This window comes from Emydura macquarii, unplaced genomic scaffold (genome assembly GCF_026122565.2).
Source record: "Emydura macquarii macquarii isolate MOO-44397 ecotype Brisbane River unplaced genomic scaffold, CSIRO-AGI_Emac_v2 contig_2676, whole genome shotgun sequence".
NCBI lineage: Eukaryota > Metazoa > Chordata > Testudines > Chelidae > Emydura > Emydura macquarii.
In genome coordinates, this window is record NW_027132813.1 from 31,565,302 (window position 1) to 31,585,904 (window position 20,603).

Here is a 20,603-nt window from a genome sequence, read left to right on the forward strand (position 1 = left end):
CGTGCACGGTTACCCGGAACTTTTTTCCCTTCAGCAGATCCCATAGGACCGGCTCTGGCGCCCCCTGGAGTCCCGCGCACATGCCGCGGTATATGAGGTGCTGCAGGCCCTACACCCCCTCAGTCCCTTCTTTCTGCCAACTCTCGCAGCAGGGATGGGGGGTGGGTTGTGGAATGGATATGAGCAACACATCTTGAAGAACATCAGTTACTGGTAAGTAACCTTGTTTTCTTCTTCGAGTGCTTGCTCACGTCCATTCCACTATAGGTGACTAACTAGCAATTCCTTTGGAAGTGGGTTGGAGTTACCGGTGAGCTGCCCTCAGCGCTGCTCTGCCGAATCCTGCGTCCTCTCTCGCCTGCTGAAGGTATGCACCGACGACCAGGTGGCAGCTCTGCAGATGTCCTGCAGGGGCACTCTCTCCAGGAAGGCTGTAGATGAGGCTTGAGCTCTGGTTGAGTGCGCTGTGATGGTTCCCAGAAGCAGCACCTTCACCTGCTTGTAGCAGAACTTGATGCATGATGTAATCCATGAGAAGATGCGCTGGGTGGAGACAGGTGAGCCTTTCACCACTGTGAAGAAGAGCTGTGTCGATTTGCAGAACGGCTTTGTACACTCGATGTAGAAGGCCAGGGTTCGTCTCACGTCCGGCAAGTGCCATCTCCTCTCCTCCTCCGAACCATGAGGTTTGGGAAAAAACACAGGGAGAAAAATATCTTGATTACAATGAAATTGGGAAACCACCTTGGGCAGGAAAGCTGGATGCAGCCTCAGCTGAACCTTGCCATTATAGAATACTGTATAAGGGGGCTCCGAGGTCAATGCCCTAATCTCGGAGACGCTCCTGGCTGAGGTAATGGCCACCAGAAAGGCTACCTTCCATGAAAGGATGAGCAGAGGGCATGAAGCCATGGGTTCAAAGGGGGGCCCCTTGAGAGGACCAGGTTGAAATCCCAGGGAGGCACCAGGTCACGGACCTGCAGATAAAGCCTCTCCACCCCCTTGAGGAACCTGACCGACATTGGATGGGAGAACAGCGATCTCCCCTATAGCGGCTGATGGAAGGCCAAAATGGCTGCCAGGTGAACCTTCAACAAGGCCAGTGACAGACCCTGGATCTTTAGCTGGAGCAGGTACTCCAAGCTCGCCTGTATAGGTGAGAGGTTGGGCGGAATACCCCGGGACTCCGCCCAACAGGTAAACTGCCTCCACTTAGCCCGACACATGACCTGTGTAGAAGGCTTCCTGCTGCCAAGCAGGACTTGCTGGCCCTGCACTGAACAGGCTCTCTCTCCCTCCATCAGCCACAGAGCCTCCAGGCTGTGAGGTGCAGGGAGTCCAGGTCCAGGTGCAACAGGCGGCCATGGTCCTAGGATAGAAGGTCGTGCCGCCTCGGAAGCTCCAGGGGTGGTGCGATCGAAAGGTCCAGCAGAATGCTGAACCAGTGCTGTCTCGGCCAGGCCAGAACGATGAGTATAACATTCGCCCTCTCCCTCTTTATTTTCAGCAGGACCTTGGTTAGTGGGCGGAAACACATAAATGAGAGTCCCCGTCCAGTCCATGAGGAATGCGTCGGAAATTGACCTAGTCTTGCGACTCCGGAGCGAGCAGAATCTCGGACATTTCATGTTCCAGGACGACGTAAACAGGTCCAGTTGGGGAACGCCCCACTTCTGGAAGATCATTGCCATCACCTCTGGGTGAAACAACCAGTCGTGGCAGGGTAGAAACGACCTGCCGAGGCGATCCGCCTCATCGTTCCTCACTCCCGGGAGGTGAGAGGCAGTCAAGTGGAAATCGTGCTTAATGGCAAAGTCCCACAGACGGATAGCTTCCTCGCAGAGGGCCAAGGAGCGCGTTCCCCCGGCCTGTTTATGTAAAACATGGCTGCAGTGTTGTCCGTCAGCACCTGCACCACTCTGCCTGTCTGGAATCGGAGGAACACCCTGCACACTAGGCAAATAGCCCTCAGCTCCTTCACGTTGATGTGTAGGCGCCTCTCCTCCTCCGACCAGAGGCCCTGAGTGCCTAGGTTGGCGCTGATGTGGGCTCCCCATTCTGCACCCGACACATCGGAAATTAGGGTGACCAACGGGACCAGTTCCCTGAACGGAACGCCCTTCATCACTGCCCTGGGGGTCTGCCACCAGTTTAGTGAGGCTAAGACGGGTGGGGGAACAGTGACCACCCGGTCCAATGGGTGTCTGCTCAGCACATATACTGAGGTCAACCATGCCTGAAGCAGTCTGAGCCTCATGTGAGCTAGTCACTACGTACATGCAGGCCGCCATGTGGCCTAACAGCTGTAGGCAGTGCCTGGTGGTGGTTGTGGGGCATCAGTGCAGCTGGGAGATGAGACCATTGTCTCGAAACATGGCTGAGGCAGGAACACTCTGGCCTGGGAAGCATCCAGGGTGGCTCCAATGAATTCTATGCATTGCACTGGGGTTAGTGTGGTCTTCTGCTCGTTTATGAGCCGTCCCAGCCTGCTGCACATGGAGCAAGTGAGGGTCACGCTCTCCTGCACTTGGGACCTGGACCTGCCCCTGATCAGCCAACTGTCTAGGTAAGGAAAAATTTGCACACCCTTTAGTCTCAGGTGGGCAGCCACTACCACCATGCATTTGGAGAACACTCTTGGAGCTGAAGATAGGCCAAAGGGCAGGGCTGTAAATTGGTAGTGGGAGCCAGCCACCATGAAGTGGAGGAAGCTCCTGTAGCTGGGGAGGATAGACACATGAAAGTATGCATCCTTGAGGTCGAGGGTGAAATACCAGTCTCCTAGATCCAGGGAAGGGATTATAGAGGTTAGAGAGACCATGCGAAATCTGAGTCGTTTGACATATTTGTTTAGACAACGCAGGTCTAATATGGGTCTCAGACCCCCCTTTGCCTTAGGGATGAGGAAGTACCTCGAATAGAACCCCTTCCCCCTTCTGCCTTGAGGGACCATTTCCACCGCTCCCAGGTTGAGGAGGGTGTCTGCCTCCTGCAAGAGGAGCTGCTCATGAGAGGGGTTCCTGAAGAGGGACAGAGGGGGAGGGTTGTTGGAGGGAGTGGATGTAAACTGTAGGGCATAGCCCCCTGAGACTATCCCAAGGACCCAATGGTCCGAAGTGATTTTTGCCCATTCAGGATAGCAGAATCTTAACCTGTTTAGGAAGGGGCGGGGCGGATCCAGGAGAGCAGTCAGGGTGCCACCCTCAGGTGCACCATTAAAATTGCCTCCTCTGGTTGCCCGACCTCCTGGGGGGGCCCTGGGGATCTGAGGACAAGCTAGAGGGCTGATTTCTTCTTCTAAACCACCTATTCCTATCCCTATTCCTATAGGGTTGAAAAGGCCTGGGCTGAGGCCTTGGCTTCTGCTGTGCCTAGGGCCATGACTGACGCCTGGAAAACTGGGGCGTGTAAAGGCCCAGGGAGCAAAGCCCTGGAGTCCTTCAGACCGTGCAACTTTGCATCGGTCTGGTCGGAGAATAGGGCCGACCCATCAAAGGGGATGTCCTGAATAGACTGCTGCACCTCCTGGGACAGGCCCGAGGATTGCAGCCATGAGCACCTTCTCATGCAGATGGCAGAGGCCATGGCCCTGCCTGCCGAGTCAGCAGCGTCACAGGATGTCTGGAGCGCTGCCCTAGCTACCGTGGTTCCTTCCTCCATGATAGTGCTAAAGTCTGCAGCCTGGTCCTGGGGCAGGGCCTCAGCGAACCGCCTGAGGGAGTCCCACAGGTTGAAATTATATCTGCCCAGGAGGGCCTCATGGTTGGCAATCCTCAACTGCAGGCTTGCCTGGAATAAATCTTTCTCCCAAACAAGTCCAGCTTTTTGTTGTCTTTGTTCTTGGGAGTGGACCCTGGCTGACCTTGCCTGTCTCGCTGGTTAGCCGCATCTACTACCAGGGTTCCCGGGACGGGGTGAGTGAACAAATATTCAAACCTCTCAGCCAGGATATAATATTTTTTTCTTGGCCACCTTTGACATAGGGGCGACCAAGGAAGGGGTTTGCCACAGGAGCTTTATGATCTTAAGGATCCTTTCGTGGACTGGGAGGGCCACTCTCGCTGGGGCAGCACATTAAAGAGGCTATCTTCAGCCTCTTTTAACTTCTTCACCTCCAGCCCCAAGTTGGAAGCCACCCCCCTGAGCAGCTCCTGGTGCGCACTGAAATCCTCCAGTGGGGCCAAGTGATCCCAGGAGACTGCCTCGTCAGATGAGGAGGAAGAAGACTGCCGAGGTGCGTCCTGTGGGTGTGCCCCCTCCTGGCGAAGGGTTGCACCTGCTGAGGGTCCCTCCATGGGGTCCGATTCTTCGTCTGATGAGTGGTATCTATGGGCCTTCTCCTGTGCCGGAAGCACGGACTGCACCCCCGATGACATAATGGATTGACACCTGGATACCCCATGGGGCCCAATAAGGCCATTGTTGCGGCCACTGTCCCTGGGGCCAACCCGGGGCTGACTGCGCCACAGACTGTGGTGCTTTTTGGAGACGTCAGCTCACCCGACGACTGTCCCCCTGGGAGACCCCAAGTCATCCCTCATAGTCAGAGGCCCTGGACCGGCGGTGCCGTGTACGTCCTCAGTCCCAGGCACCCTTCTGTGCTGAAACCGCCCACTCGACGCCTCCACCCTGGAGGACGATGAGGACTGCCTCCATCGCTGCGAGCAGTGCCAACGAACGGAGGCGCGCTCCAAAGAGCTAGAGATACCAGAGCGTCATCTCGATACCGATGATTTCCGCTGCCGCTTGCTTTGTGGCCCTGCAGACATCTTCAGTGACCAAGATCGGCACCGCTCCGAACTCCTCGGTGCCAAGCCAGACTCTGGCAACCTGGTTCCATGTTGCGGACTGCACGGTGCCGGGTCTTCCTCTGGCGACTGGGTTCCACATCATCTCGGTGCAGGCGAACTCCTCAGTACCTCCTGGCATGCGCTGCCTCCGGTGCCGGGGATCAACGTTGGTGCTGAGACACACACTCAACATCCTGTGCCGGAGCAGGTCGGCTCGATGATGCCCACCTGGAGCAACTATTAGGGGAGCAACTCTGCTCTACCCTCGGATACCGTCAGGCGGGAGATTTTCCTCCCTGTACCAAGGATCTCCACCGCCATTCAGGGGGACCCAACACAGGTTTCCCCCATGACACCGGCCCCTTCTCCCTCGGCAGAGAGGGGGGTGGAGGTGGCGTAGGCAAGGCCAACAAAGCTCTTGCCACCTGAAAAGCCTCTGGTGTCAACGGTGTCGGCAGGGGCACTCTCCCACTCCCAGGAGTCGGAAGAGGCTTCCTGGCCAGAGATGCAGGCATTGCAGAAGTCTCGACAGGCCGGGTCCAGTGCATCTCCGTATTCGACCCTGCCTGTACCGACAACGCAGAGGAGTGTCTGCGCTCCACACGCTTTTTCCTCTTTCATGCCAGCAACGTTGTGCGGTGCTGAGTCGAGGCTGGTGCCGATGGTGCGCTCTGTACCAAGGTCATGCTCCGTACCAAGGTAGAGCGGGTCAGCTCAGACGCCGGGCAGAGCGCTGCCTCCATCAAAAGGGTTTTCAACCGGATTTCTTGGTCTTTTTGAGTCCTCGGTTTGAAAGCCCTGCAGATCTTGCACATCTCTTTTCTGTGGGATTCCCCCAAACACTTAAGGCAGCGGTCGTGGGGGTCGCTGAGCGGGAAAGCCTTCCCACAGGAGGCATGCGGCTTGAATCCCGGTGACCGGGCATGGCCTGGCCACGCGAAGTCCCCACAGGGACTTATCTCTAACTACTACTTAACTACTCTTAACAACACTTAACAATACTTAACTAGCTAAAAACTACCTTAGAATACCAAACAAGTCCAAACAAGGGGAATAGTACTTGCTGAGATCAAGGCTAGTTCCAGCAACCATTATGGGCGGAAAGAAGGAACTGAGGGGGCGTAGGGCCAGCAGCGCCTCATATACCGCGGCATGTGCACGGGGCTCCAGGGGGCACTGGAGCCAGCCCTATGGGATCTGCTAAGGAGAAAAAAGTTCCGGGTAACCGTGCACGGAGGCATGCACACACCTATAGTGGAATGGACATGAGCATGCACTCGAAGAAGAACTAAATGAACACTTTACCTCAGCTTTCAAAATCAATATGGAACATGTGCACGAAAGCAATATGGTTGATGGTAATTAACGTCTAGAAATAATCACCTCTGAGATTAAAGAAAAGCTTACAGAGTTTATTGTGCTCAAAATCAGGAGAACTGGATAACTTCCATCTCAGAATACTGAAGGAACTGGTATATGAGATTGCTAGTTCAGTAGCCAGCATTTTTAATAAATCTATCTATTCAGGGGTTGTACATATGTCTGGAGAATAGTTGATGTCATACCTATATTTTAAAAATGGGGATGAAAGTGATCCAGGAAATTACAGATCTGTTAAGTTGACTGCGGTAGTATGCAACATTTTAGAGCAAATTGTAAAGGAAAGAATAATTAAATTCATAAAGGTAAAGGTAAATGGTAAAAGAGGATGTAATGAAACATGGCTTTACCAAAGTCATGCCAAACTAACTTGATTTCCTTTTTTGAGAAAATAACTGATTTTTTAGCGAAGGGAAGTGCAATAGATTGAATATAATTGGACTTCAGTAAAGCATTTGAAATGGTACTATATGGGAAATTATTAATTAAACTAGGGAAAATGGGGATCAGTACAAGAATTGTAAGGTGGATAAGGAATTGGCTAAAGGAGAGAATGCAACAGGTTGTGCTGAAAGGTGAGTTATCAGACTGGAGAGAGGTTACTAAGGGAGTTCATCAAGGATCAGTCTTGAGACCAATCTTACTCAATATTTTTATTAATGACCTTGGCTCAAAAAGCCATCACAGGAGGAAAGGAATATTATACAGAAAGATCTGGATGACCTTGAAGACTGGAGCGACAAAAATGGGATGAAATTCAATAGTACAAAGTCCAAGATCATGCACACTTAGGGTCTAATTATAAAGACTTTCTGCTACAAGATGGGGACTCATCAGTAGGAAGCAACAGAGGAGGACAAAGACCTGGGTAGGTGGGCCAATCACAGGGGCTTCCTGTCATCAACATGATGTGGTTGTTAAAAAGACAAATGTGATCCTCGGATGTATTATTAGGCAAAGCATTCCCAGTAGAGATAGAGGAGTATTAGTGCCATTGTATACGGCCTCATTTGGAATACTGTGTACAATTCTGATCACCCACATCCAAGAAAGATTAATTTAAACTGGAAAAGGTGCAGAGAAAAATTATGAGGATTATCAGGGAATGGAGGGACCATCTTATGAGATGAGACTAAGAGAGCTTGGCATGTTTAGTCTCACAAAAAGAAGGCTAAGAGAGGATATGATTGCACTCTAAAAGTACATTAAAAGGCAAATACCAGGAAGGGTGAAGAGCTATTTTAGCTAAAGGACAATGTTGGCACAAGAATAAATTTGAGCTGGAAATCAGAAGAAGGGCTGTTGATTAATCGTAGTTAACGTCCACAATTAACTGAAAACAAAATTACTGCATTCATTATTTTATGGTGTTAATCACATACCTCTGGCCATGAGGGAAGGTATCGGCAGCAGAGGGACATGATAGTGTCAAGTCAGGTGCAGTAACCCAATCCGCCTCTGGAGGGTGGGAAGTGGCTCCTATCCTGGCTCAGCAGAGAAGTAGGGATCCTGACCATGCAGTGCCCCATTGCCCCCTGGCCGGCCCCTCGCTCAAGGGACCGCCCCGCTCCCCACTTTCCCCCTGCACACACCATGCCCCATTGTTCCTGGCTGGCCCCTCACTCCGGCAGCAGACACTCTCCACCCCACACTCACTGTGTCCCATTGACCCTGTCCAGCTCTCCCTCCAGGAACTGACCACTCCCTGCTTGTGCGTCCCTGACCCCGGATGGTCCCTGGCTCCAACACCCCTCCCCCATGCCGTACCCCATTGCCCCCAGATGGCCCTTTGCTCTGGGGACTGGCCAGCCCCCAGTGTGCAATACTCAGTAGCAAAAACCACCCTTCCAAAAGCAGCAGCAAGACACTTCCCTCAGTCTCCTCCTGCACAAGTCATTGCTTGCTCTCCCTCTCCCCCTCCCCCCCAAACCCTCAAACACTAAATGCACATTTCTAAGATGAAACTCTCTTCCTCTTCAGACAGGAGGCGAGCCTGAAGAGCTCAGAAACCCAATCCAACAGCAGCAGCAGCAGCAGCAGCATCAAGAATTCACCCTTCTCTTGCACGACTCACAACCCTCCCATCTCCAGAATACTGACTTTCTGAGATTAAAAAAATCTTCCCCCTTCAAGAAGCCAAGACTCCATTAACGGAGATACTATGTATCCTATTTTGTATGTATCGGCTAACCCAGCAGCAGCAGGAGGGAAAAAAAAAAAAAGAAAAGCCTCCTGCACAATTCACTCACCTGCTGAATGCTAAAAATCCTGAGGTAAAATCTTTCCAGCTTTCCACAGCAAGGACTCTTTTGAACAGGACATAAATATTGATTATTTAGAATGTATTGAGTTATTTCAGACATTGGCACATTTCTATCAGTAAAAGTCAATGGAGCAAAGCAGCAAAAGTTCAAGTCTTTTGAATGGGAAGTGTATTTTTAAAATATTTCTGGATAATTCTCTGGCTAAAAAGATGGCTCACTAGTTATTGCAAGGCTGAGTTCCAATGCCATAGAAGTACTTGAAGTCTGCAGTACCACCTACATGCTAAGCATGCTTTTGCCTCCCAATTTTGTGCTAGAGATAGCTCACCAACAGCAAATGAATCCAGCCAGCTGCAACGGAGAACAATTACAGAGTTTCAAGATCACTACAAGCACATGGATCAAAGTACAACAACTTAACCAACGCTATTGCCAAGTGGATGGCTGTGAACTGCAGACCTCTCGACATTGTAAATGACAGAGGGCTAAGAGATAATATTCAGATTGCATCTTCCAATCAGTCATACACCCGGCCCTCCCGAGGAACCACTGCATCAAGAATACATGACCGAAATGACAAAGAGAAAACTACAAAATTGGAGCATCTGAAAAATACACAAGCTATAGCTTTGACTGGTGATCTCTGGACATCCTTGAGCAATCACAGCTATCTTGGAGTCATGACACACCTGACTGATGCGGCAAGGACACTGCAGTCGTTTGCTGTAACTGGAATGCATATTGAAAAGAGACATTATGCTGAAGCATACGCAGAGCATTTCTTGGCTGTTGCAAAAGAATGGTATATTCAAGAGAAGATAACACTTAGTACGGCCAGTGCACATAATATGATAGCAGCAGCCAATCGTTTGCCTTTTGAACATGACATACATCACTCACAGTCTGCAGCAATCCATTACAGTAGTGCTCAGTGATGGTGGCTTTGAAAATGTGCTGGCAAAATGTAGAAAACTTGTGGGTCATTTAAAACACAGTCCAACTAACAGTACAGAGCTTGAAATACAATAAGCTGCAAATGGACAGAAACAAGAACTTCTTGTACAAGATATTTCAACCAGATGGAATTCCACATTGGGTATGATTCAGCACCTGCTTTGCAATAAAGCCGCTATCATAGCCACATTAGCTCTTCAAAAGCACAATCTATCAGTGCCAACAGATAAGGATTTTGAAAAATTGCAAAAGCTAGAAACACTGCTTGAGCCCTGCCGGTTTGTGACTGAACTCCTTGTATGTCTCCTGCTCCATTTTACCCACATTCTGCCATATATTCCATGTTATGGCAGTCTTAGATGACAACCCAGCATATGTTCTTAAATCGAACACTTTCATTATAGATTTGAAAAAATGCAAAGAAGGTACTAATGTGAGATTTCTAAAGATAGCTACAGCACTCAACTCAAAGTTTAAGAATCTGAAATGCCTTCCAAAATCTGAGAGGGACGAGATGAGGAACATGCTGTCAGAAGTCTTAAAAGAGCAACACTCCAATATGGAAACTACGCAACCCGAACAACCAAAAAAGAAAATCAACCTTCTGTTGGTGGCATCTGACTCATGATGATGAAAATGAACATGCGTCGGTCCTCACTGCTTTGGATCGTTACCCAACAGAACTCGTCATCAGCATGGATGCATGTCCTCTGGAATGATGGTTGAAGCATGAAGGGGCGTAAAATGTTTAGCATATCTGGCACATAAATATCTTGCAACGGTGCCATGTGAAAAGACGATTACTTACCTTGTAACTGTTGTTCTTTGAGATGTGTTGCTCATGTCCATTCCATTGTAGGTGTGTGCACACCTCAATGCATGGTTACTGGAACTTTTTTCCCTTTATCAGTACCCATAGGGCTTGCTTTGGCGCCCCCTGAAGCCCCACACACATGCTGTGGTATATGAGGCGCTGCTGGCCCTACGCCCCCTCAGTTCCTTCTTGCCACCAACTTCAGCAGCGGGGTGGGTCATGGAATGGACATGAGCAACACATCTCGAAGAACAACAGTTACAAGGTAAGTAACCGTCTTTTCTTCTTTGAGTGCTTGTTAATGTCCATTCCATTGTAGGTGACTCTCAAGCAATACCTTGTAGGTGGCCCAAAGTTACGGAAGAGCTGCCTGCAGCACCGCTCTGTTGAACCCTGCGTTGTCCCACACCTGCTGGACGATGGCGTAGTGGGACGTGAAGGTGTGTACAGATGACCAGATAGCAGCCCTGCAGATGTCTTGCACAGGCACTCTCGCTAGGAAGGCTGTGGACGAAGCTTGAGCTCTGGTTGAGTGGTTATCCCCAGAAGTGGCACCTTTGCCTGCTCATAGCAGAACTTGATGCAGGAAGTTTTCCACGATGAGATGCATTGGGCAGAAACAGGTAAGCCCTTCATCCAATCAGCCACCATGACAAAGAGTTCCGTAGATCTCCGGAACGGTCTCATGCACTCAATGTAGAATGCTAACACCCATCTAACATCTAGCGTGTGCCACCTCCTCTCTTCCTCTGAACCAGGCGGTTTGGGGGAAAAAAAAAAAAACAGGGAGAAAAATATCTTGGTTATAATGAAATTGGGAAACCACCTTAGGCAGGAAGGCCAGGTGTGGCCACAACTGAACTTTGTCTTTACAGAACACAATATAAGGAGGCTCCGAGGTCAGCACCCTAATCTCGGAGGCCCTCCTTGCCAAGTTAATGGCCACCAGGAAGTTCACCTTCCATGATAGCAGCAGTAAAGGGCATGTAGCTATGGGCTTGAAGGGGGGCCCTGTGAGCCACAAGAGGACCAGGTTGAGATCCCAGGGAGGCACTGGGTGACGGACCTGAAGATAGAGCCTCTCCACTCCTTACAGGAACCTAATGGTCATAGGATGGGAGAAAATTGATCTCCCTTCCAAAGGCTGGTGGAACGCCGATGTAGCCATAGATGGACCTTCAGGGAGGCCATGGCTAGTCCCTGGAGTTTTAATTGCAACAACTAGCCCAGGATCACCTGTATTGGCGACAACCCAGGCGAAATTCTCTGGGACTCTGTCCAACAGGTAAATCGCTTCCATTTTGCCCAATACGCGACTTGTGTGGAAGGTTTCCTGCTACCCAGCAGGATTTGCTGGACTTGAGCCGAACAGGCTTGCTCATCTGAGCTCAGCCATGGAGCCTCCATGCCATGATGTGTAGGGAGTCCAGGTCCGGGTGTAGCAATCAACCGTGGTCCTGGGACAGGAGATCATGCCGTCTCAGTAGCTTCAGGGGGGGTGGGGCGCGGCGGCAGCGGCGGCAATCTATAGGTCCAGCAGCATGTTAAACCAGTGCTGGCGTGGCCAGGCCGGTGCAATTAAGATAACGTCCGCCTTGTCCCTCTTGATTTTCAGCAGGACTTTGTGAAGAAGAGGAATGGGCAGAAACACATACATGAAGCTCCCCGAACACTGCAGCAGGAAGGCATCAGAGAGCATCCCAGCCTCCAGACCGCAGAGGGAGCAGAACTTCGGGCATTTCTTATTCCATGCTGACGCAAACAGGTCCACCTGGGGAGAGTCCCACCATTGGAAAATCATAGAGATCACATCTGGGTGAAGTTTCCAGTCGTGGTGGGGTAAGAACGACCTGCTGAGGCAGTCTGCCTCATTGTTCCTCGCTCCAGGGAAGTGAGAGGCTACTATGTGAAAATTGTGTCTCACCGCCAGATCCCACAGACAAATTGCTTCCTTGAAGAGGGCTAAGGAACAGGCTCCCCCGTCAGTTGATGTAATACATAGCCACTGTATTGTCTGTCAGTACGTGCATCACATTCCCTGCAATAAAGCAGATGAACAGTCCACAGGCTAGCAAACAGCCCGTAACTCTCTCATGTTGATGTGCATGCGCCTCTCCCCCCTCAACCATACCCCTTGTGTGCTGAGATTGGCGCTGATATGGGCCACCCCACCTAAGTCCAAGGCGTCCAATACCAGAGTGACCGAGGAGACTAGCTCCTCTAACACCACACCCCTCAACACTGCCTGGGGGCTCCGCTACCAGTCTAGTGCGGCCAGGATCTGGTGGGGGACTGTGACCACCTGGGTCCAGAGAATGTCTGCTCTGGGCATAAACCGAGGTGAGCCATGACTAAAGTGGTCTGAGTCTTAGCCAAGCCAACCTCACCACATAAGTGCAGGCCGCAATGTGGCTTAACAGCTGCAGACAGTGCCTGGCTGTTGTAGTCGGGCAGAGATGCAGACGAGCGATAATGGCAAACATCTCCTCGAAGCATGGCTGGGGCAGGAAAGCTCTGGTTTGGGAAGCGTCCAGGACCACCCCGATGAACTCCATCCGCTGCACCGGAGTTAATGTGGACTTCTGCTCATTTATTAGCAGGCCCAGCTGACAGCAGGTGGCACATATCAGATTTACACTGAGCCCGAGCCCTGGACCTGCCTCTGATTAGCCAATTGTCCAGGTAGGGGAATATTTGGACCCCCTTGCATCTCAGGTGCACCGCCACTACCACCATACATTTTGTAAACACCGTTGGGGCCAAGGAAAGGCAGTGCTGCAAACTGGTAGTGGAGACCAGCCACCACGAAATGGAGGAAACATCTGTGGCTGGGGAGAATAGAAAAGTGGACGTATGCGTCCTTTAGGTCGAGGGCAGCATATCGGTCTCCTGGATCCAGGAAGGCAATGATGGAGGCAATGGTGACCATGCAAAATTTCAGTCTCTTGAGATATTTGTTGAGATGACACAGGTCTAGTATAGGCCTTAGACCCCCTTTCGCTTTGGGGATGAGGAAGTACCTCGAGTAAAACCCTTTTCCCCTCATGTCCGGTGGAACCCCCTCTACAGCCCTCAGGCTGAGAAAGATCTCTACCTCTTGCATGAGGAGTTGCTCGTAAGAGGGGTCCCTGAAGACGGACGGGGAGGGAGGGTTGTTGGGAGGGATAGAAGCAAACTGGAGGGCATAGCTTGCCAAAACTATGCCAAGGACCCAGCAGTCCGAAGTAACCTTGGCCCATTCGGACAGGAAGTGAGCTAGGTGGTTCAAGAAGGGATGGGGGGGATCCAGGAAATAGGCTGTAACGCTGTCCTTGGGCGCATCTTCAAAATGACCGCCTTTGATTACCGGATTGCCTCGACGACCCTGGCTGGGGGGCTGAGGAGGACCCTGGTGTTGGTCGACGTATCCGAGATCCCCTATTTCTGTCCCTTTGTCTGTAGGGCATGAACCACTGTGGCTGGTCCTGAGGATGGAACTGGCACCAAGAGGCCTGTGGTGTATAAAGACCCAAGGAGCAGAGCATGGCCCTGGAGTCTTTCGGACCATGCAACTTCACATCCGTCTGGTCCAAAAATAAGGCCGACCTGTTGAAGGGGAGGTCCTGGATGGACTGTTGGACCTCCTGGGACAGACCCGAGGACTGCAGCCACAAGCACCTGCGCATGCAGATAGCGGAGGCCATGGCTCTGCCCGCCGAGTCTGCTGCATTCGAAGACGTCTGCAGCGGTGCTCTGGCCACCATAATACTGTCCTCCAGGATGGTGCCAAAGTCCAGTGCTTGGTCCTGGGGCAAAGCGTCCACAAAGCATTTTAGGGAGTCCCAGAGATTGAAACTGTACCTGCCCAGGAGAGCCTGCTGATTGGCAATTTGAAACTGTAGGCTTCCCATCAAATAAACCTTTCTCCCAAACAGGTCCAATTTCCTGTTGTCTTTATTTTTGGGCGTGGAACCGGGCTGTCCCTGCCTATCTCACTGGTTGGCAGCATCTACCAGCAGGGTACCAGGAGAGTGAAGGGTGAAAAGGTACACAAATCCTTTGGCCGGGGCATAATATTTCTCAGACTCCTTAGAGGTAGGGGCCACTGATGAAGGGGTCTGCCACAGGGCCTTCACTATCTTTAATACCCCCTCATACATGGGGAGGGCAACCCGGGCTGGAGCGGCCGTTGCCAGGACATTAAAGAGATTGTCTGACGCCTCCTTCAGCTCCTCCGCCTCCAACCCCAAATTGGGAAGCCACCCTCTTGAGAAGCTCTTGATGTGCCCTGAAACCATCCAGGGACATAGATGGTCCCTGGATGACCAGCTCATCTGGGGAAGAGGAGGAGGACTGGAGGGGCGCAGTGGGTGGTGGCATCCCTTCCCGCTGATGAGGAGCCCCAACAGAGGTCCCTTCCTGGGGGTCCTAATCGTCATCGGAGGCCAAATGATGGCCCTTCTCTGGCACCGGTGGTGCAGACTGCACCCCAGACGACTTGAACGACTGTGGACCTGGCCCCACCGGAAGCCCCCAAAGTCCTCAATAAGGCCATTGGGGTGGCCACTGGCCCTGAGGCCATCCCAGGGCTGCCTGAGCAGAGGGGTGCTGTGGTATCTTTTGCTGTGCAGTGGTCCAATATAATCTGTGGGAGATTTTGAAATACATCCAAATCTAACTTCTTTTCCCCTTTTTAAAAAACAAAAATAAAAAAAAAAAAATCTAGTCACTATGTAACCTCTAACCCCATGGTTCTCAACCCGAGATACATATGTACCAGGAGTACACAGACATCTTCCAGGGGGTACATCAATTCATTTAGACATTTGCCTAGTTTTACAACAGGTTACCTAAAAACACTAGCAAAGTCAGTACAAACTAAAATTTCTTACAGACAGTGATTTGTTTCTCCTGCTCTATATATTTATACATTGAAATGTAAATACAATATTTATATTCCAATCAATTTGTTTTATAATTATATGGTAAAAATGAGAAAGTAAGCAATTTTTCAGTAATAGCGTGCTTTGACACTATTGTATTTTTATGTCTGATTTTGTAAGCAAGTAGTTTTTAAGTGAGGTGAAACTTGGGAGAAACAAGACAAATCAGACTCCTGAAAGGGATATAATAGTCTGGGAAGATTGAGAGCCACTGCTCTAGCCTATCTTTTGGTCCAATCTAACATATCTAGGCATTTATACTATTTTCATCATTGTAGCATCAAAACGCCTCAAAGATTTTTTTCCCCACATTTTCTTTAAGTGAGTAAGTGACTCAGTTGTTATAAAAAGGAGAGAGAGAAAAAGAGAGAGAGATAAAGGCTTATAAACAGGCAATGCCTGATGTACCCTGCATTTTGTCTTTTTAAAAAGGCAGCATCAAGAGGCGCCTGCATTCATTAAGAAATTTACTCAGGACTTTTACAATATGTGCTCTAACGGTAGGTACTTCCTGGACCTAGTTTTCTTTAAGACCCCTTCATATCACAGTATTTTCCAAAACAGACCACCTCCCCCCAATCTTTTGATCCCATTATGCTTCATTAGATAATGTTCCACACATGGGCACAGTGAGACTAACTCAATTAACAACTATGACTCCTACTGGGTTAAATTCCTATTTTAAAAGCAGACTAATTATGTAATGTATACTCTGATGGGTAAATTGTCTTCTATCAAATAGAGCTTAATAGGTCCTTTGGGCTATTATGTTTGGTTGGGTAAAGAGTATGACAATAATATAGATATTTAATCAGGTCAAAAATGTTCCTTTAAAAAGTCTAGCTATAGATATAAAATAAATCTTTAACATGTTAATCCCAAGTATGCAGACAATTTCACAATAAACTTATGTTTAAACAACAGCTTGGTGATCTTAGTTTGGGCAAGGCAAGGTTAAGGCAGATGCTTTTGCATGTCAGTATGAGACCAAGTATGAAGTTGTTTCAACACACTATGTAACTTGATATTTTCCTTAGTTCAGTACAAGTACCCACTTGCCAAACAATATTGTATTTATTAAGCATTAATGATGTTATTGTAACCACTCCTTCATTTGTGTGTATTCCTAAGAAATGCCTCATATAACTAAATTATTTTTCTAATTAGTATGCTAATATTATAATCAAACATATGCAATTTGTAATTGGGATGAAAAGCCTCAACTTTCTGACAAATTAAAAAACCTGGTTCCCGAATCAATTAATAGGCAATAAGGTTTTTGAATTTATCCAACTCTTAATAACCACTATAAAACAACAAATTAGACTTTAGAGGTCTTATTATGGAAAATCTCCTGTAGTCTGAGTTACTGCCATTTTATCACAGGAGTGTATTTGAGCATAGTAATAATTCATGCTAGCCCACAAGTGATGAACAAACTTAACTCTTGATAAATTAATGTATGTACAACAAACCTGAAAAATATTTATCCTCCAAATCCAATAATAATCTACAATTCTGTGCATCTGCAATACATTACCCCGGGAGACCACCAAAACACCTACAAGTTTACAAAGTCAAAAATAATCTTTAATACTTCAAAACACTGATGCAAACCAATCATTTAACAAGAGGAAAGAAATGTTTATTTTCTCTGTAGGGTTGCCACGGCACAGACATTGGTTGTAAGACTTTTTTAGAGCATTCATCTACTAGTAAGTGCCAAATGAAAGAGAGACAGAAATTACTCCCTTCAGTATGTGAACAGTCAGATTCTCTTACAACTGCAGAAAGAACTTATATGCATAATTACTTTCAAGAGATAATGAGATTTCCCTACAAATGTGCATTTTTTGAAGAATGGACTCACATAACACAAGTGAAAGAAAGAAACCAATGATATACAAGAAAGCAAAATAATAAAAGATGACAGGAAAAATGAAGTATTAATAGATTATCACTACTTGCAAAATGTCAGATCTCAATATTGAGGAAAATAGCCAAAAAAGAATTTCTGTTTCAGTGGAAAACATATTCCAGATTGATTGAGAAATATAAATAATACAAATACCTTCAGGAAAAATAATCAGTAACAGTTGCTCAGGTTCATATTCCACCAATACAAACATGAAAAGCCAGGAAATCCCTTGTTAAAGGTGTGATCCAGTTCCTGACTTCAATGGTCCAGGATCAAGCCCTGATCCTTCAGCTATCCCTTGCAATGTACAGCCATGATTTCACTTTCTCCATGTTACCATACCTACATCATAGCATAAGTGCCTCCACTTCCACAAAAAACATGCAACTTTTAACTGTAACCATGTAGAATGGCTTGAAATGCATGATTTACAATTGCTCAGAATGTTAAATTGTTGTTTGTGGAAATAGCTGGTCAATGTGCAGGACATGGGTTGTGGTTGTTGTTTTTTTAACTGATAGCTATATTTAAGTGTTGTGTTACAGGATTATAAATGGAAAGAACTGTTTTAAGTGCAAATAGTCTGTAACAGTGTGTATCATTTTGAGAAGTTTTCATTTGTAATATTTCTAATAGTTTTATTTAGCTGATGTAGTGAAGAAGTATGGGATGTTATGTTTTTTCAATAGCTGATGTTTGTGAACAGAGTTAAGGTTGCATGTTCGATGTGGAGACTGAAGAGGCATGTGAGTTGATGATGTGAATGATCAGGTAATCTAGAGAAGGCAAAATCATGGCTGTCAATTACAGGGAATGATTGAAGAACTCCTTACGGATGGCCTTTTTACTAAACTTAGAAATATCAGGGACATTAAGCTCTCTTTTCCCTATTTTTCTACAGGACTCTGTGGCAGACTAGAATAGGAACAGATCTCAACTGAAAAAATGAATGTGCAGAACCTTACACAAAGAGAAATACTTTCTCCCAATAGCTTATCAGGCATTTGAGTTATGTAGTGTAAACACAAAATAATAATAAATAATAAGCTAATATATATATTTTAGTCTGCCTTTTAAGTTCTTAAAAGGCTGACTAAAATTCCACTCCTGTCAGTTGCTCAATTTTTCTCTCCTATACTCCTATGATTTCATAAGTTTACTAGTCCTCCAGTCATCTGGCTGTGGTTATGATATGGACTTTTTTAGCAAAAATGTCCTGCCATTGCTAACTCCAGCAGAGCTCCATGACTAATATTGACGGTAGGAGCACTATCATAGACAAGGATCCTGCAGCCACTGACTCTTTAATACCAGGTTGTCCAACTCAGCTTAGGAAAGGTCTAATTGATAGGTTGTTAAAAAATGCTGGCAGCTGAAAGGCTCTTGTCTAGGAGCCACACTGAAGTTAGCAATTTAATGACAGAAATTTTTTGCCAAAAACCCCTACCATAGACCAAAAAGATCAGTATGCTAATAGTATAAACAAACACACACAAGTTGTAATAGTCTTCTAGGAGTAAGTGTGGACCGACTTGAATTTCCAACGTAAGAGTAGGCAGGAATAAAATGAAATGAAGACTACTTAAATTTAAGAGAGTCATACAATTTCCAGTCCTTGTTCACATTTCAAAGAAACCAAAAAGAATCAAATACATTTTTTTTTCTTTTGTGGGTCCCCTTTAAAAACACTATTTGAAGCAGATGCATTGACAGAGAAAAGGAAAAAGATTAAAGAAGTTTTCAGCCATGTCTCCATTTCAGAATCAAAGGCATGTCACTACACAGGCTACAAAATAATAGGAAACATGCTCGACAATGATGGAATTGTGGGGTAATACCATGACTTTTTTCTACATATCCACCCCTGTCAGTTTAAAATATATATAAATAAATATATCACATCACCTAGGAATAACGGAGTAGGTGCTTCACAAGTAACATCATTTGGATCAGCTCCTGCCTCCAAGAGAACATTGACACTTTCCAAACATCCACGATTTGCAGAAAGATGTAATGCACATGTACCCTCATATGTCTTCGATTTTATGTAGTTATCAGATGGAGCTAAGAATAAGGAGAATTAAAAAAGATTTTTCCAACATGAAATTCTAAAAAGGATAGTCACTTACCTTACAGGAACTGATTCTTCAAGAAGTGTTATCCATGTGGATTCTACTTCTAGTGCACATGCAGCCCCTGCATGCAAGGCAGGATTTTTTTGGCCATCACTGTCTATTAGGGCCATGTCTGTGCTTTGGATGCCCTTGTAACCCCCCACTCCCAGGCACAAAAGATTCAACTTCTGATGACTAGCAAGAGGTGACCTCATAGTCAGAAGGTTGGTTCTAGAAGTCCTATTTAAATAATGATTGCAGGTTTGCCAAGGCAGGCATCAGATTTTTGAGGTCTCAGCTGAGGAACAGTGTTGGCTGAAAGTGTAAACTGCTTCCCGCGCAGCTGCCCTGAAAATACCAGAAATAAGAATCCTTCTCAAAAAAGCTGCAGAAGCTACCTGAGCCCTTGTGGAATGGATTCTAACATGCATGGGTGGATCTAAACCAGTTATCCCTCAGCATGATTTAATACAGTCTAGGCCAGGGGATCTCAACCTTTTGGAATCTTTCCTCCCCCAGCTTTATTTTTTTTAAAATTTGGAGTCTCCCATCACCCTGCTTATAAAGTGGGACATTCCAATGTAATCTAGATGAAACTGGGGCCATTAATAAAAGGACTCAGTCCTTTGATCCTGCTGTCTAACTGTGCACAGGCTAGGAAACCTTTTAAAAGCCCCTACACATTACTATCTGCAATGTTTTCAGAGCAGCATTTCTCAGTTTCAGCATCAAGGAGTGCTAGTGGGCATTGTGACCATGTGTGCAAAGTCACAATGCCATTTACTCAAATTTGGCCTGTTTCCCTCTCCATCAGATGAAGGGACAGCCATGCTGAATTTGGATGAGTGGTATCGTAACCCATTAAAATAGAGGGGAAGCTCACAATATCTCCCTAGAAAGTTTGACACACACATTGCCCAGCTGATCTAGACAAACTTTGGATGGATACTGTCTGACTATTAACCCGATCTGCAAATGCTACAAACAGGCTGAGGAGCTCCTGAAGGGTCTTTTCCGATGAGTTGATATAAGAGAGTCCTAACTACATCAAGGAGGTCCGGTTTGGCTACCCCTTGGTTTGAGTGGGAGACTGGGAAAGACACCCAGTAGGTGACTCACAAAATTTAAATGAAAATCTGAGATAACTTTTGGTAAGAATTTAGGGTAAGTCATTTTGTCTTTATGTAACAGTGTAATGAGATAGACTAGCCATGAGGGCATGCATTTCCCCTATCCTTTGAGCTGATGTATAGCAACTAAAAAGGTAGTTTTAGTAGAGAAATGGTTTGAAGAACAAGCTGCTCAGAGCTCAAAAGGAGTTCACCATTAAACTAGCTAACACTATACTGAGATTTCAGGAAGGAGGGAGCTCCCAGACTGGGGGAAAACACAAATGAGGCCCTTGAAAAATTTAGCAACAGTAGAGTGGGAAACAGTAGAGTGTGAC

General features: G+C 47.3%; 1 protein-coding gene and 1 pseudogene across 2 annotated transcripts in view; one reads left to right on the plus strand and one right to left on the minus strand.

Moving 5' to 3' along the window:
• ASB3 (ankyrin repeat and SOCS box containing 3) overlaps window positions 1–20,603 on the minus strand; it is a 115,519-nt gene that overhangs the window by 56,263 nt on the left and 38,653 nt on the right. For both annotated transcript variants that reach the window (XM_067565136.1, XM_067565137.1), the window contains one exon: window positions 18,948–19,106. In XM_067565136.1, the coding sequence (XP_067421237.1) occupies window positions 18,948–19,106 (159 nt within the window). The remainder of the gene's footprint in view (window positions 1–18,947; window positions 19,107–20,603) is intronic.
• Window positions 8,560–10,217, plus strand: LOC137164464 (E3 SUMO-protein ligase ZBED1-like; annotated as a pseudogene).